Source organism: Melozone crissalis, unplaced genomic scaffold (genome assembly GCF_028551555.1).
Source record: "Melozone crissalis strain CALT ecotype California unplaced genomic scaffold, PUWL_Pcris_2 ptg000032l_1, whole genome shotgun sequence".
Lineage (NCBI taxonomy): Eukaryota > Metazoa > Chordata > Aves > Passeriformes > Passerellidae > Melozone > Melozone crissalis.
In genome coordinates this window covers 4,906,893-4,922,977 of record NW_026535810.1, presented here as the reverse complement: position 1 = coordinate 4,922,977, position 16,085 = coordinate 4,906,893, and the positions used below count along the sequence as shown (strand labels likewise).

At 50.2% G+C, this 16,085-nt stretch overlaps 1 protein-coding gene and 1 pseudogene across 1 annotated transcript; both read left to right on the top strand.

Moving 5' to 3' along the window:
• Positions 1 to 3,489: 3,489 nt before the first annotated feature.
• LOC128940100 (olfactory receptor 12-like) lies at positions 3,490 to 4,434 on the top strand. The gene has a single exon (XM_054281401.1). It carries the CDS (start codon positions 3,493 to 3,495, stop codon positions 4,432 to 4,434), a length of 942 nt encoding a protein of 313 aa, XP_054137376.1. The 5' UTR covers positions 3,490 to 3,492.
• A 2,383-nt stretch (positions 4,435 to 6,817) lies between these two features.
• On the top strand, positions 6,818 to 10,385 carry LOC128940147 (epimerase family protein SDR39U1-like; annotated as a pseudogene).
• Positions 10,386 to 16,085: the final 5,700 nt, after the last annotated feature.

Here is a 16,085-nt window from a genome sequence, read left to right as displayed (position 1 = left end):
GCTTATTTCTGGAAATTTTCCTAATAAACACTTTCACAAATTCAAGTACTTTTAAAGTACTGTAAATAAGTCACTACCCACAAGTTAAGAAGGTAAAAACAAAGTCCAATCTCAGCTTTTGGGAAACTTTCTCTTAATCTCACTCTCTGCGTGCAGATGAGAGAAACTGATAGGAACGTATGCAAATGTAAGATAGTCTGGGTTTAGAAGGCACTGATCAATTGTCAGTCACAAAATATGGGAAGCCATTATATCAAGAACAGAAACATCTATTTCATGCAGATTTATTTAAAACCACGTGCCAAAACAAAGAAAATTTAATATAGTTTGCTGTAACTAAATGGGACACTCCTGTGCTGAGAAGAATGCAAATTTGCTTTTTGAAAGACAGCCATGTCCTAGGGTGTGTGAGATACCCAAACAGGGGTTGTGAGATGTTTTTCCCTTCCTGGGGTGATTGCTGCCCCCCACAGCAGTGTTCCCTTAGAGGCTGGGCCCTCACCTGAACCAGATTTCTCAGTTTTAGAGGTGAGCACACTCCTGGAGTCAGAGAAGAAAACACATTTAGTGAAAACTTGCTTTTGTTTAGAGAGGAGAACCATTATTGCTTGGGGAGAAGGCAAGGGTGTCTGTTCTATTTTGATAATCTGGAAGAGGTTTTACAGTGACTTCTGTGAGCCAGAGAGAAGGTTGAGAAGGGGATCCATGTTTACCCCTGAAAGAATTTCCTACCAAAGTCCTTGACATAGAAATCAAGAAAGAAAGCAGGATAAATAAGACAAACCTGCAGCTGCCTCTTCCAATGAACACTTCATTTGTCTTTTGTGACCAATGAGTAAAGTGTAAACTTATGAGTTTTATGAGAATGCATAAAAAGCATGCATGCCATAATAAAAACAGTTTGAAGCCTTCTAAAAATGGAATGTGGCTTTGTGTTGTCTCTGTCTCAACTACAACAGAAGGAAGCAGATTCTAATGGTTAATGAGAATCTTGATTAGGTCCACAGTGTTTTGCTGAGCAGAAAAAAAATCTACAAGAGGCAGGAAGGGTTCTGCATAAGAAGCAGTGAAAAAAGTAGGGGTAGAAGACGCACAGAAACAGCTTTACACTTTATTGCTTGTGTTTGTTATTTTATCTCTTCTATTCCTTATAGTTTTCTACTTTTGCAGGCAAATAAAAATGGCACAAGGGAAAAATATCTCATTTGAGATTTCAGATGTTTGCTGTGAAGGTCCAGGACTGTGGAAACTGAATCCCTGGGTTTTTTTATGTACACTTATTAAAGTATACATAAGCAACATGCTAAGGAGAATGCTCTTAGAAGCAGTCAGAGGAAAAACCAGTGATGTATTGATTACAAGAGAAAAGTCAGCTGAGTAGAAAAAATGTTCAGTATTTTTGGCAATGTGTTCAAGAAACCTGAATTCCAAAAAACCAAACCTGGCTTCAATAACTGTGTCACAAGGTATGTGTATTGTGGTGTGTGAAATCTGAGTTTTGCTTTGTTAAATGGGATGACAGAAGTGGATTAAAAGTTTCTGTTTTCTCTTTTTTCTCATTATATAGAATGTAGTAATTATGTATACAGTTAGTTCTTCTGGAAATTAAATACATTATCAGGAAAACAGTTTTTAATGTGTCTGCATTTAGACTTTTTGTTTGATCAATCAAGGGACAGATAGATCCAGAGACTTCTCAGGTGAATCAAAAATCTTCCTTTCTCACTGGCTAAAAAAGTATCTGCAGCATCTTCATTCTTAGTTGAGGTGTTTACCTTCTTTAAAAAGCCATTAAATTAAGCAGTAGTAATTGTTATTTCAACAAAACAATTTCGGATAGGATGTAGGATATCCTTCAATGGACAATATGTTTGATTATCATTAAATTATTTCATAAGTTTACATGTATTACACTAAAATCATTGATGCTTACACATAAAACCAGAACAAAAATAAGAATTTAAAAATAAGGTCAATTACATATGCCAGGACCACACAGCTGTTGAATGCCTGACCACAATGACACAAGATTTTGATGTTTTCTTTTACATTATTGTGGACAAAAGTATCTCTTTTTTTCTTATTCTCTTCTGGCTTGCTTTATTATTTTTTTATCAAAACCAGCTACTTCTAAGGGACAGTTTTTCCCCTGTTTTGAACAGGTAGGGTGAGACTAGAAGGATCACACTGTGGATGCATCTATTTCTCTCTTTTGACAATAAGGGAAGGCTTAGGAATTGTGAAAGTTGTAGACAACAACCTTGGAAAGGCTTTGAGTGATACTTGACCTGACTGCCTAAACCTGAGCTCTCTGCACACAAAAATCCCCAGGAAAACTCACTAAATATTTAATGAGCAAGGTTATGCAAAGAGAAATTCTTTCTCCAAATTTATTTCCCTTTCCTAAGACTCGTGGGTAAATAAGAAAAAAGGATAAATAGAACAAAGGATTAAATATATTTAATACCTTCTGAGGGTACCTAGAGGTGAGGCCACATTTCAAGGACCCCGGAGGGATAGCTGGAGAAATTGTTAAAAATTAATTCAATGCTTTTAAAATATTAAGTATATGCTGGTTAAGAAAAATTATCTAATGGAAATGACAGCAAAGCAAATAAAATACCATTTCTGTCACTCAGCTTTTCAAAAAATAATAGACTTGAAATTTTTTTAAACTATTATCTAAATGAATACATTTCTTGGCTCATATATTTACAATTGTTTTGCATCACCTGAAGCAGCATTTTTCCTGTTCTTTTGTTTAGGGGAGAGCAATCTTGTGCGTTAGTTGCAGTTTTAGGGTGAGATTATTTTCTGCCAGTTAAATCTGAAATAGGTCTTCAACTGTAGAATGGAATGTCTGTTTCTAGTTGGTCGTAAAGTTTATTAAATTAAAATAGGTTGGATAAGCTGCATGCAGAATGTTTCTTTATACTGAAGATAATATTACAGGATTATTAGCTTACAAATTACCCTGTAGTAGTTGACAAAAACCGGCAGATATGATATATAATTAATTTTATAATTTTTCCAAATATCTATTTAATTTTATTAATTAATAATTATTTTATAATAATATAAATACAATCAATATATTATTGATTATATGTCATATATAGTATATATTACATAATATATACTATATATATAGTATTATAGTCATTATAATATTTATATTTATTGATTTACTATTAATATTTATTAGTCATATTAATACTTATTTAATATAATTATATATTTAATTATTATATATAATATTATAATTTATTTTATTCTTAATTATATATTATTTACATTATATTAATATTTTTAAATATTTTGTATTGTTTATATTATTTTACATAATTAATGCATATAATTTACAATTAATTTTATTAATTTATATTTCTTATGTTTCATGTATTTCATTGTTTGTCTTCTTCTTCTACAATTGCTTCTCCAGGCAAAGTATCTTCAATCCACTCCATCCTAATTTCCTTTTGGAAAGCCAAGATGGAAAACCACACCAGGATAAGTGAGTTCATTTTGGTGGGGTTCAAATCCCACCCAGGATCCCAAGTCCTTCTCTCAGTTCTCTTCTCCACAATGTACTTTGTCACTGTGGTGGGAAACATCTGCATGATCCTCATCATCAGGATGGAGCCCAAGCTGCACACCCCAATGTACTTCTTCCTGGGGAACCTGTCCACCTTGGACATCTGCTATTCCTCTGCCATCACTCCCAGGGCAGCCCTGGCATTCTTGCTGGGCAGAAGGAGCATTTCCTATGCTGGCTGTGCTTCCCAAATGTTCTTCTTCTCTCTCTTTGGCACAACAGAAGCTTTTTTCCTGGCTGTGATGGCTTATGATCGCTTCACTGCCATCTGCAACCCGCTGCTCTACCAGGTGGTTATGAGCAGAAGGCTTTGTGTGCTCATGGTGGTGGGCTCCTATCTGTCACGCTGCATCAACTGCACCATCCAGACAGGCTTCACCTTCAGCCTGTCCTTCTGTGGGCACAGAGAAATCAAGCACTTCTTCTGTGAAGTTGCTGCAGTGATCCACGCCTCCTGCTCCAACACCCTTGTCAACCAGCTCGTAATGCTGGCTGTGTGTGGACCAATAATTGTGGGCACTGCCCTGGTGGTTTTTGTCTCCTATGCTTATATCATCGTCACAATCATCCAAATGCCTTCAGCAGAAAGCAGGCACAAGGCCTTCTCCACCTGCTCGTCTCACATGGTGACAATCTGCTTGTTCTTTGGGACAGTGTTCTTCATGTATGCTCAGCCTGGAGCTGCATCCTCACCCAGCAAGAGCAACATCATCTCCATCCTCTACACTGTTGTTATTCCCATGCTGAACCCTTTCATTTACACCCTCAGAAACAGGGAGGTAAAAGGGGCTCTGAAAAAACAGTTAAAAAGGAAAGGGTTTTTTAAGCACCATTCCTGAAGCTGAGAATGAGCACGGGGTCCAATTTGTAAAATAAAGGACATCAGGACCTGAATGTGAAATAAAGGACAGAATGTAAAATTAAGCACATCAGGACCTGCTTTCAAGAGTCTTTTGTGTTCCTAGATGGTCAGTAAAAGCAGGATATATAAACAAATCTATGACAATCTAGTGACTGTTATTTCAACTAAACAATTTTTGATAGGATGTAGGATATCCTTCAATGGGCAATATGTTTGATTTCTATGAAATTATTTCATAAGTTTACATCAATTACACTTAAATCATTGATGCTTACCCATAAAACCAGAATAAAAATAAGAATTTAAAAGTAAGGTCAATTAAGTAAGCCAAGACCACACATCTGTTAAATGGCTGATCACAGTGACACACAATTTTGACATTTTCTTTTACATTCTTGTGAACAAAAGTATCTCTTTTTTCCCGATTTTTCTCTGGCCAGCTTTATTCCTTTTCTAGAGCAGATGAAAGTGAGGTTTCATTTAACCGTAATTAGATATTTACAATCCATCTGACCTGTAATTTAGAGGCCTCTTATAGCCATTCAAAAGATACCAGCATTTTAAAGCCATAATTAACACGATGGGTTGGACAATTTGAAGAGTACCTAAGTGTACTGAACATGTAAAATAGGACAGAAAATTCAGATTCTGGCAGCAGAATCTGCTGCCACACCTAACTGTACTGAACATGTAAAATAGGACACAAACAGATTCTGGCACTTATTTCTGAAACACAGCCAGTTCAGGTGGAGGCATTCTCACTCTGCACATCCACAGCTAAATTAAGTCAGACAAGAGTGAAGCACAGAGATGTGTCTCTGCAAATAGCTCTTAAAACTCAAATATCCAAGCTGGCTCCTCGTAGAAAACGCATTTCTTCTTTTCTTAACCACAGGATATGGCACTTTCATAGAGCTGGTGGCCAGAGGGATGAGGAGAGCTGTGATTGCTCAGTGAAGCAAGGGAGACACCACTCCTGGAAGTACCCAAAAAGAGACAGGACACAGCACTTGGTGCCATGATTTAGCTCATGGTGGTGTTCAGTCAAACACAACAATCCTGGAGGTATTTTCCAACTTTAATGGTTCTGTGACTGAGTGACAGACTGGGGCTGGGGGAAGGATGATGGATGATGGATGGATGGATGGATGGATGGATGGATGGATGGATGGATGGATGATGGATGGATGATGGATGGATGGATGGATGGATGGATCATGGATGGATGGATGGATGGATGAATGTATGGATGGATGGATGATGGATGTCCCCTCAGCCCCGCTCTGCTCTGTTCCCTGAGTGCCCCCTCAGCCCCTGGGCCCAGGCAGTTCCCGAGTGTCCCCTCAGCCCCGGACCGCTCCCCGTGTCCCCAGCCCGGTTGCAGCCCGGTTGCAGCCCGGTTCCAGCCCGGCTCCAGCCCGGTTCCAGCCCGGTTCGCCGCCCATTCCCGAGCACGGCCCCGGCGCTGGGATGCGCTGGCCCTTTAAGGGCCTCCGCGCCGCTAGGGGGCGCCGTGCGCGGAGGGCGGGGCGCACGCGCCGTGGGCGCTGCTCGGCACATGCGCGGCGCGGCAATGCGGGTGGTGGTGGGTGAGTGCGGGGCTGGGGGAGCGGGGCTGTGAGGGAGCGGCGGACAGAGAGAGCGGGGTGTGAGGGTGCAGGGCCCAGAGAGAACGGGGCGTGAGGGTGCAGGGGCCAGAGAGAACGGGGCGTGAGGGAGCAGGGGCCAGAGAGAACGGGGCGTGAGGGTGCAGGGGCAAGAGAGAACGGGGCCCGTGAGGGAGCGGCGGACAGAGAGAGAGCGGGGCCGTGAGCGAGCGGGAACCGTGAGGGTGCGGAGTCCGTGAGGGAGCGGAGGTCTGAGGGAACGGGGCCCGTGAGGGAGGGGTGGCCTGAGAGAGCGGCGGTCTGAAGCGGGGGCCGTGAGGGAGCGAGCCCGTGAGGGAGCGGGGGCCCTGATGGAGCGGAGGCCCTGAGGAAGCGGGGCCGTGAGGGAGCCGCGGCCTCAGGGAACGGGGGCCTGAGGGTGCGGGGCCGTGAGGGAGCGGCGGACAGAGAGAGCGAGGCCCGTGGAGGTGCGGGTGCCTGTGGGAGCAGGTCCGTAAGGGAGCGGGTCCCGTGAGGGAGCGGGAGTGTTGAGCGGAACGGAGTTTTGGAGAAGGGCCAGGCGGGCCTGGGTTGTGGGTGCTGCCCGCTGGGTTGGAGCCAAGCCGCCGCTTCCTCCCCGGCTATGGGAGCTGGCCATGAGCGCGGGCGGTGCTGCGGTGATGCAGCCCCAGGCATGGGCCGCCTCTGCTGCAGAGGGGTGATGGCACAGCAACACAGCCCTGATGTTGTCTCTCTAACCAGGTGGTGGGACGGGCTTCGTGGGCAGAGCCCTGACCCAGCTGCTGCGGAGCCCAGGGCACCAAGTGACCCATGTGTCACGAAGAGGGGGCACGGATCGGATCAGCTGGGTATGAAATGAGAGCTGTCACAGCAGGGCGAGTGTGACAGGGCTGAGAAACCAGGCTGCGTGCCGTGGCTTTCCATGGCATGGAGGGGAGGTCTGGCTCCTCTGGATGTCCTTTTGCTGGTGTTCCGTGGGTCACAGTCATTAGAATGGGTACTGCTGTAGCTCCAAGAAACAAAATCTTCTCCATTCGTGCTGTCTCTGCAAATGCCAGGAAGAAACTGGGTGAAGTTCTTGGGAGCCTGCTCTGCTTATTTGCAGGGAAGGCTTGATCAGAGGGGTGGCCTGATTTGTCATGTCTGTCACTCCTGCCCAGGAGGAGCTGTCCCACTCTGGGCTGCCCCTGTGCGAAGCTGTGATCAACTTGGCTGGTGAAAATGTCCTCAACCCTTTCCGCAGGTAACTTGATGTTCCATAGTGCTCTTGGGATAAGGTGGCGTGAAGACAGGCTAGTGTTGTCAGCGAATGTGGAAAGGGAGGAAACAACATGACCAGGAATCTCTTGGGTTGACATTTGCACCCTCAAGTACCCAGAGCATTTCTGTGGGCCTGGAAGGTGCTGAGAGACCTTTGGAAGAAAAGTTCCCTCCTGCATCTACAGCTGGAGGCCAGAAACATTAGTTCCACATTTCCAAAAGGAGACTGGGTGGCATGCCTGCATGCAAAGTTTGACTTCTGGGAGGAGCACCAGCTTTGCTGTCTAGCTCCTTTGCTGACTTTGTCTGAAGGCAGTCCAAACCCTTCAGTCTTGTAAGGGTTAGAGCCACCATCTCCCAAAGTTCCTCTGCCTTTGTGCTGTAAGATGACATGTCCTCCCTTTGCTCTGAGGTGAGGGGAGTTCCTGTGACTTCTCCTTGATGCCTTGTGCAGGCTGCCCTAGAACAGAGACTGGACAGAGCTCCAGAATAAAGCAGGGATTAATTAGGAGGATGCATGGATCCACCTTGGACAGCACAGGGCTACACCCAAGATGAACCAGAATGGTCACAAAATGCCCCACTGGTCACAGGGTCTCTCACTTTTATAAGCTCTGCTCCATTTGCATATTGGAGTTAATTGTCCAATTACAGAATAATGAAGGGATTTATTCAAAGGATCTCCTCCATGGATCCACCTTGGGCACTACAAGAGCCCAGCCAGGGCTGCACCCAAGGTGAACCAAAATGGCCACAAAATTAACACAAAATGGTCCCAAAATGAACCAAAATGGTCACAAAATGCACGACAATGCTCATGAGGTCTCTCACTTTTATAAGTTCCTCTCCATTTGCATATTGGAGTTAATTGTCCAATTCCAGGTTTGGCCCATGCAGTCCCATCCTTGTTTTTCCCTCTCCAGCCCACGCTGTTTGTGCTCTTGGCCTGAGATTTGGCTCATTTGTCCTTGGTCCCCAGCTGGAGCAGGAATTGTTTTGTCTCCCTGCTCTGTGCACAGAGCTCACCATCCCCTAATAGAAGCCCAGAGCCACCCACTAAAGCAACAGAGAACCTGAGAAATATAAAAACTAAAACCTGAGGCATCACCCTGTGCGTGTGAGCTGGTGTTGGCTGGGTCCCCCTTGGTGGCAGTCCTGTGAGGTGTTTGATCCCTGGCTCTCCCTTTCCCAGGTGGAATGATGCCTTCTGCAGGGAGGTCGTCAGCAGCCGGGTGGAGACCACGAAGGCCTTGGCCAAAGCCATCGGTGCTGCTGAGCAGCCTCCCCGTGCCTGGGTCCTCGTCACTGGCGTAGGTATTGGTTGGGCCTGGCCAAGACAGCACTCGTGCTGACCTGGAGAGGCCTTGCCTGCAGACAGTTCCTCAGGAGCACCTTCTTGCCTTGAAATGTCAGCTGTATTGCTATCAGTGTCACTGTGTTTAGGCAAGCCTTGATAAGCTTTTAGTGCTGCCGGAGAGGAATTTGGCTCCCTGTGCTTTGTCTAGGGCAGTTCTGTGTTTTCCTGTGAAAGCCTTTAGGCATCCTGTAGAATCAATTTGTGTCAGTAAGGCCTTCTGCATAATCTCCAACTTCCTGCTTGCGGCAGTCTTTAAAGCTGAGGTTTATCTTTAAAGCTGCCATGGTTTAAACCTTCCAGCCAGCTCAGTGTGTTGTTTGTAGGCCTGTTTGGGTTTTGGGGCTGCCTGAGTGTTAGTGCATCCTGCTGAACCTGTAGAGCACATTGGTAGTTCAAAAACTTGTCAGGATCAGAGACCCTGAGCTGTTCTCGTGAGGATATCCCTGGTGGAGTGATCAAGCTCACAGAATCCCAGAATGGTCTGGGTTGGAAGGTGCCCTAAATCCAATCCAGTTCCATGGCAGGGACACCTTCCACTGTCCCAGGGTGCTCCAAACCCCATCCAGCCTGGACACTTCCAGGGATCCAGGGGCAGCCACAGCTGCTCTGGGCACCCTGTGCCAGGGCGTCCCCACCCTCACAGGGTAGATTTCCTTCCTAGCAGCCAGTCTAAACTGACTTTAAATTTGAAGCAATTCCCCCTTGTCCTTGGCACTTCAGGCCTTTGTAGTCTCTCTCCAGCTTTCTTGTAGGCTCCCCTCAGGTCTTGGAATGTTGCAATTAGGTCTCTTTTCTGGGCTGAGCAATCCCAGTTCTCTCAGCCTTTCCTCACAGGAGTTCTAAGCTCCTGGAGGCAGAGAAGGTCTGATGGGAAAGGGGGGCTTGGTGTGATCATTCAGCCCTGACCCCCTTTCTGCTGTCACCCTGCAGGTTTTTACCGGCCCAGCCCCACAGCTGAGTACACTGAAGACAGTGCAGGAGGGGATTTTGACTTCTTCTCACGCCTGGCGAGCTCGTGGGAGGCTGCAGCTCTCATCCCTGGGAGCCCAACTCGTGGTGTTGTGGTGAGATCAGGTGAGATGGGGCATCGTGGTTATTAATGGGGATTGCTTTACTGCTGGGAAGAGCTGGGTAAAGGGCATCAGTTCTTCTCTCTTCCCTTGTTGGGGTGCTGTTCCAGCCAGCCCCTTAAGGATTCTCCTGCTTGTTGGTGTGGGTGTGAAGGGGGTTTTGCCCTCTGGCAGCAGCACCTCGTGTCACTCTGTTCTCCCCACAGGTGTGGTGCTGGGCCGAGATGGCGGCGCAATCTCCCAGATGCTCTTGCCTTTCCGCCTGGGACTCGGAGGCCCCATGGGCTCTGGACTGCAGCCCTTCCCGTGGATCCACATCCAGGACCTGGCTGGGATCGTGTGTCACGCCCTGGAGACGGAGTCAGTGCGAGGCGTCCTCAACGGCGTTGCCCCGTCCTCGCCTGGCACCTCCAATGGCACCTTTGCCAGGAGCTGGCGGCAGCCCTGGGGCGCCCGGCGCTGCTGCCGGTGCCCGCCTGGGCCGTGCGGGCTCTCTTTGGGGCAGAGAGGGCGGCCATGCTGCTGGAGGGACAGAGGGTGCTGCCCAAACGCACCCTGGAGAGCGGCTACCGCTTCACCTTCCCTGAGCTGCCTGCTGCTCTCAAGGACATTGTGGCTTGAGGCCTTCCCACTTGGGCTGGGCTCTGTTTGTGTGAGCTCTCTGCTCTGCCCCAAGGGGATAATGGCATGGATTGAAGGGCTCTCCTCCTCACCACAACACATCCTCCACTCTGTTCTTGTGCTCCCTGGCCTTGAGATGAGCTCCTACTGCTTGGGGTAACCTCTGAGCCTGTGTTTGTGCCCAGCTGCTGATCTGCTCTCTTGCTGTTCTCCAGGTCACACAACTCTGCTACAGACTCGAGGAGAAATAATGGACATGAAACAAGGCAGAGAGCTGAACAGCATGCCAGTGCTGAGCGTCGAGCCCAAGGAGCCTTCAGTGGGAGATGGTGAAAGTGTGACGCTTGTGGTTGCCCTGACCCTGAGCACTGAGGGTGATGTCAGCAGCCTGGACAGTTCCAGAACAAATTCACATCTCCCTCAGCATCTCTTGGGGAATGAAGGCAAAAGAAGGGCTCATGACCTGAGGGCCAAGGTCAAGAAGAAGCTGCAAAAGGCTGAAAGCATCAAGACTGCCAAAAGCAATGTGGTGAAAAAGAGACCTTCAAGCTGGCATCAGGAGAAAATGGAGCCACATTTATACAGGCAAGGATCAAAGCATTCAGCGGTAGCTGGTGGATTAAAACGTGCTGACGATACCTCCATGTCTGCACAGCTCAGAGATGAGGAGGAGGAAGATCCAGCTGCCAGCAAGTACTACATGAAGACACACAAATGGCACAAGCAAGACAGCCAATATGAAGTTGGATATAATAATCTTTTCTACCAGGTTTCACAACCTGTGAAAGTGGAGCGAAGGTCCAGATCTGACCAGCGTCTAAACAAAAATCTGGATTTCCTCTCTAACCTGTTGATTGGGAGCCGCCCCACTGCGAGCAGGAGAGGAAGAGCCACAGCTGAAGAGAAGCATTCCTCTATAGGCAGGCACCTCCTGATGATGCCTGACACCACACAGGAGGAAGACTCCATGTTCCTCAATAAACCTCTGACCCCCAAAGTCCACACCTTGCGCCAGTTCCAAAAGGACGGGAAACCAATGTGGACTATCACCGGCCACTGCAGGAGGCACACAAAGGCCTGCGAGCATTCACGGCCCACGTGGAGCGAGCCTTGAACAGGGACTGCAGCCTGCCCCAGCTCAAGCACGCCTGTGCCAGGATGGTCATGAAGACCAGGCTGCTTCTAAAGCTGCTCACTGAGAGGCAAGAGAACCAGGGAGCCTATGATCCCGTGGCCCAGTGTCGTCTGCAAGAGAACATGATCATTCATATGGACTCGGGGAATGGCAAGGGACTCACACGGAAGGTAGGAGAGCTACTGGGCACTGCTGCAGGTGTCCTTCTGGGCAAAGGAGAATGGAAGGATCAATCCTCTTACGCCCGTGATCTTCCTTTGCTCACAGCGTAAACTAGGAGTTGTGGTGCCACCAAGAGTCTTTCCCGTGCAGAGCAGCTCCTCCTGGGGCCCCGCAGCCGCGCAGGAGCCGCTGCCCAGGACTCTCCCGGCTGTGTTTCCAGCACGTCGTGTTTGGGGCAGCCCCGGGCAAGCGGCTCCTGAGCAGCAGCGCTGGGCACGGCCGGGGGCTCCCAGCCCAACCAGCCCTTGCCACGCCAGCGCTGGGATGGATGTCCTGGGCCCCGGTGTGCTCCCAAGTGTCTGTGAGCACCAGCAATACCTCTGTGTTCCCAGAACAGTCTCCTCTGCTGATGGCTCTGCCCTATTTCTCCCCGCTCCCTCCCCACAGTGGCTGCTGAAGAACTCACTCCCATCCTCTCCACTTGCCTTTTGCATGCAGGGCTCATTCTCTGCATTGCCAGCCATTGCCATCCCTGCTGGGGCTCCCCATCTTCCTTGGGCTCTGCTGGCACAGCCCCGAGCAGGGAGAGGTGCTGGCACCTGCTGCAGCCCTCCCTGGCCAGACCTCCCTGCTCACAGAGCAGGAGCCGGGAGCTCTGGGCATGGGATGGCCAGAAGCCTTTTTGTCCCCATTCACCTCACTCACTCCATTGCTTTGCAGCGTTGGAAATGCCCCTTCCCAACTCCTCCAGCGGCTGCTGCCCACACAGGCCAGAGCACAGGCAGCCCAGTTGCCCACAGCCTCCATCACCAGCTGCCTTCTCTCTTTAACCCTATTTTCCCTTTCTGATTTTTTCAGGCTCTGTGTAATACTGCGACAGAAATGGAGGAAGGATAACGAGGAGTCACAAAATGTAGAACAGAAAAGGCCAAATAGCGGCTCTCTGAGTTTCCTCTGTTCCCAGTCCGTTCAAAGTTCTTCCCTGTGCTGTTCTCTGTTCAGGAAGTCGGAATTGCCATGGCTTCAGTGCCTCAGGGATGCCTATCAATCCCATAGAGAAGCATCCCAGGAGGAGGCATAGTGTGAAGAACTAAGGTGGAAGAGTCCCAAAAAGTTACTGGGATGCCAGCAATTCTTCACTTCCCATTTTAGCTGAGGCTCTCCTTGGATGCCGTTTCATTGGTTGCTGTTATTTCCGTGGATGCTGTTTCATTGGTTGCTGTTATTTCCATGAATGCTGTTTCATTGGTTGTTGTTATTTCCATGGATGCTGTTTCATTGGTTGTTCTTTTTTCCTTGGATTCTTTTTCCTTGGCTGTTATTTTCTTGCTGCCCTTGCTGAGGGAAGGCCGGAGGGTGCTGCAGGCAAGCACAAGCTCTGGACACCCAGAGGAGGCATCTCAGGGTTTTCCTCATGCCTTGTGGCAACGTTTCCCCCCCGCATTCAGTAGAAATAAAGTTTCTTCTTGTTCCTCCTGGTGTTCCTGTTGTATTTGTAAAAGCAGTTTCTGATCCCCCTTAATGGATTTGGCCAAATTCAGTTTGAGATTGATGTGGGTTCACCCCAGCCAGATGCCGGTCACTCCCAAAGCTGCTCACTCGCTCCTCTCTGCAGCTGCACAGAGGGGAGGAAATTTAACGAAGGATCATGAGTTAAAGACCAGGAGAAAACACTCATCAAATACCATCAAGTATAAAACAGGTTCGACTTAATAATATTAAATGAATTTATTACTAACACAATCAGAGCAGGATAATGAGAAATAAAAGAAGCCCTTAAAAACACCTTCCCCTCACCCCTCCCTCCTTCCCAGCACTATTGCCTACACCAGCAGCACAAGGAGACAGGGAATGGGAATAATTCCCCTGCACTCAGAGAGCAGATCTATCACCCTGCTGCACCACGGGGCTCCTCCCATGAGAGACAGTTCTCCAGGAACTTCTCCCATGTGGCTCCATCCCACCAACAGCAGCTCACTGCAAACTTCTGCAGCATCAGTCCGTCCCACAGGCAACGTTCCTCCCAGAGCTGCTGCGGCATGGGTCACTCTCCCACAGGTGCAGTCCTGCAAGGACAGGCTGCTCCAGCCTGGGAGCAGGGCCCCTCTCTCCACAGCTCTCCCACAGGATCACAGCCTCCTGCAGGCATCCAGCTGCTCTGCTGCAGGGCCCCTCCACAGCATGCAGGTGAATCTCTGCTGCCCCATGCATCCCTGCGGGCTGCAGCAGCACTGCTGCCCCACCATGGTCTCCCCAATGCCTGCAGAGGAATCTCGGCTCTGGAGCCTGGAGCATCTCCTCAGCCTCAGTCTGCACTGCCCGTGGAGTCTGCAGGTGGTTCTCCTCACATGTGCTCACTCCTGCTTTTCTCTAGTCCAAATTATAACTGTGTCACAACTTGATTTTGCTTTCTTCTGAAATCTGCTACCAAAGAGGTGTAATGGCCATTTCTACTTGGGCCAGCCTTCAGAAGGTGCCAGAACCTTCTGTCCCGTCCGGCAGAGCCAATGCCAGTGGGCTCCAGGGTGGACATCCACATTTAGGAGCCACCAGGGATTGGTTCTGGTGGACATTGTGGAAGCTGGAAGCTTCCAGCAGCTTCTAACAGAAGGAATCTTCGTGACTCCGTGCCCAGGACTGGAGGCCGCCTTGGCCCGAGCGCTGCCGCAGCCGCCCCGGCCCGAGCTGTTGTCCCGCGCGTTTCCCCTCAGGCCGGGGCGGCCCCTGCCGGTGCCGCTGCCCGGAGCCGGAGCTGCCCGTGCGGCGGAGCGGCCGCGATTCCCGGCCGGGCCGCCTCTCTGGCCGCTGCTTGCGGGGCCGTGCCGGCCTTGCCCGAGCTGCCCGCGGCTCCCTTTGCACGGCGCTCGCTGCCGGGGCCGGCGCGCTCAGGCGGAGCTGCCGCCCCTCAGGCTCCCGGCGCTTCCCGCCATTGCCGCTGCGGCTCCCTCAGCCTCTGCCGGCGGCCATGCCCACACTGCCCGCCTTTCGGCAAGCTCCCCGCGCCCTCCCAGCGCCAGGCGGCCTTTGGCCCCGCCTGCCTGCCGCCTGCCCACCAAAGGCGCTCTCAGCGCTCCGCACAAGTGGAGAGGAGAAAAAGGACAGCGAAAGGCTCATGAGTTTACAGAAAGGGAGGGAGAGATCCCGCCCCGGTCACGGTCACGGACACCACGGACGGAACATGGGGATATTCAGTACTTTTATTACCCATAAAATCCGAGCAGGATCATGATAGGGAAAGGAAATTTCAACAGAACCTGTGGCCCCAAAGCCATGCCAAAGCCAGGCCACACCAACACAATACAGATAGGAATGGCTTAACAGTGACACAGGGCAGGCTTAGATCTCGTGTTCAGGAGAAATCCTTCCTTGGGAGGGTGGGCAGGCCCTGGCACAGGGTGCCCAGAGCAGCTGGGGCAGCCCCTGGATCCCTGGCAGTGGCCAAGGCCGGGTTGGATGGGGCTTGGAGCAGCCTGGGATAGTGGAAGGTGTCCCTGCTGCCATGGCAGGGGTGAAACCGGACGGGCTTTAAGGCCCCTTCCAAGCCCATCCATTTCATCATGCCGCAAATTGATGGCTCTGAGACAGAGTCATTTGGTGACAGCATGGCCTGAACTGCGGTTTGCTGCGAGCTCTGATGCCAAGCACCATCACGGCGACAAGAGCATTGCTAGAGTGTCATCAGAAGGACCACTGTGACATTGGCAGCAGCACTGTGACACAGAAGCTGCCACAGCTGCAGTTCAGGGCTGTGTCCCAGGTGACTGCAGCCAGTCCTGCCTCGCCATGGGCCTGGAGATGCGTCTGGTGCGCGCTCTGCTCCTGCTGGCCCTGCTGCTGGCAGTGGTCCCCTCGCCAGCAGTGGGCAAGGAGCTCTGCCAAGAGCCCTGCCACTGCCCAGGCCGTGGGTGGCTGAATTGTGGCCACGCCGGCCTGGCCACCGTGCCCCCGGGCAGCCGCCGCCAAGCCCTGACCTTCCTGTGAGTGCTGCGGCCCCTCAGAGCCCTGCAGCTGCCCCTCCTCGGCTCCCTGGCTCTGCAAACCCCACCTGGGACACCCGGGGCAATCCCTGGCCAGAGACAGGGGGGGTTTGTGGGCCTGAGCTCAGCATGAGCCGGGTGAAGCCAGGCTGGGCACGCTGCATCTTCTCCAGGCAAAGCCCAATTCCAGCTCAGCAGCCGAAAGGCAGGGAAATGGGCTTTCCTGAGGGGAAACCGGGGCTTTTGTTTCTTTGCAGAGATTTCACTGGCAACTCCATTGTGGATGTTGGAAAACGAACGTGGAAGCACTACCCATGGACTGAGACCTTGTAAGTGCCCTGCCGCATTTCAAATGTCAGGAGTGGGGGGAGTTTGCATCCTTTGGTCTGGGGTTGGAGCAGCAGCCCCCACACCACCCGCTTTCACTGGAATTCCAAGC

Coding starts and splice junctions, on each gene's coding strand:
- LOC128940100 (XM_054281401.1), top strand. CDS start 3,493: ATGGAAAACCACACCAGGATAAGTGAGTTCATTTTGGTGGGGTTCAAA.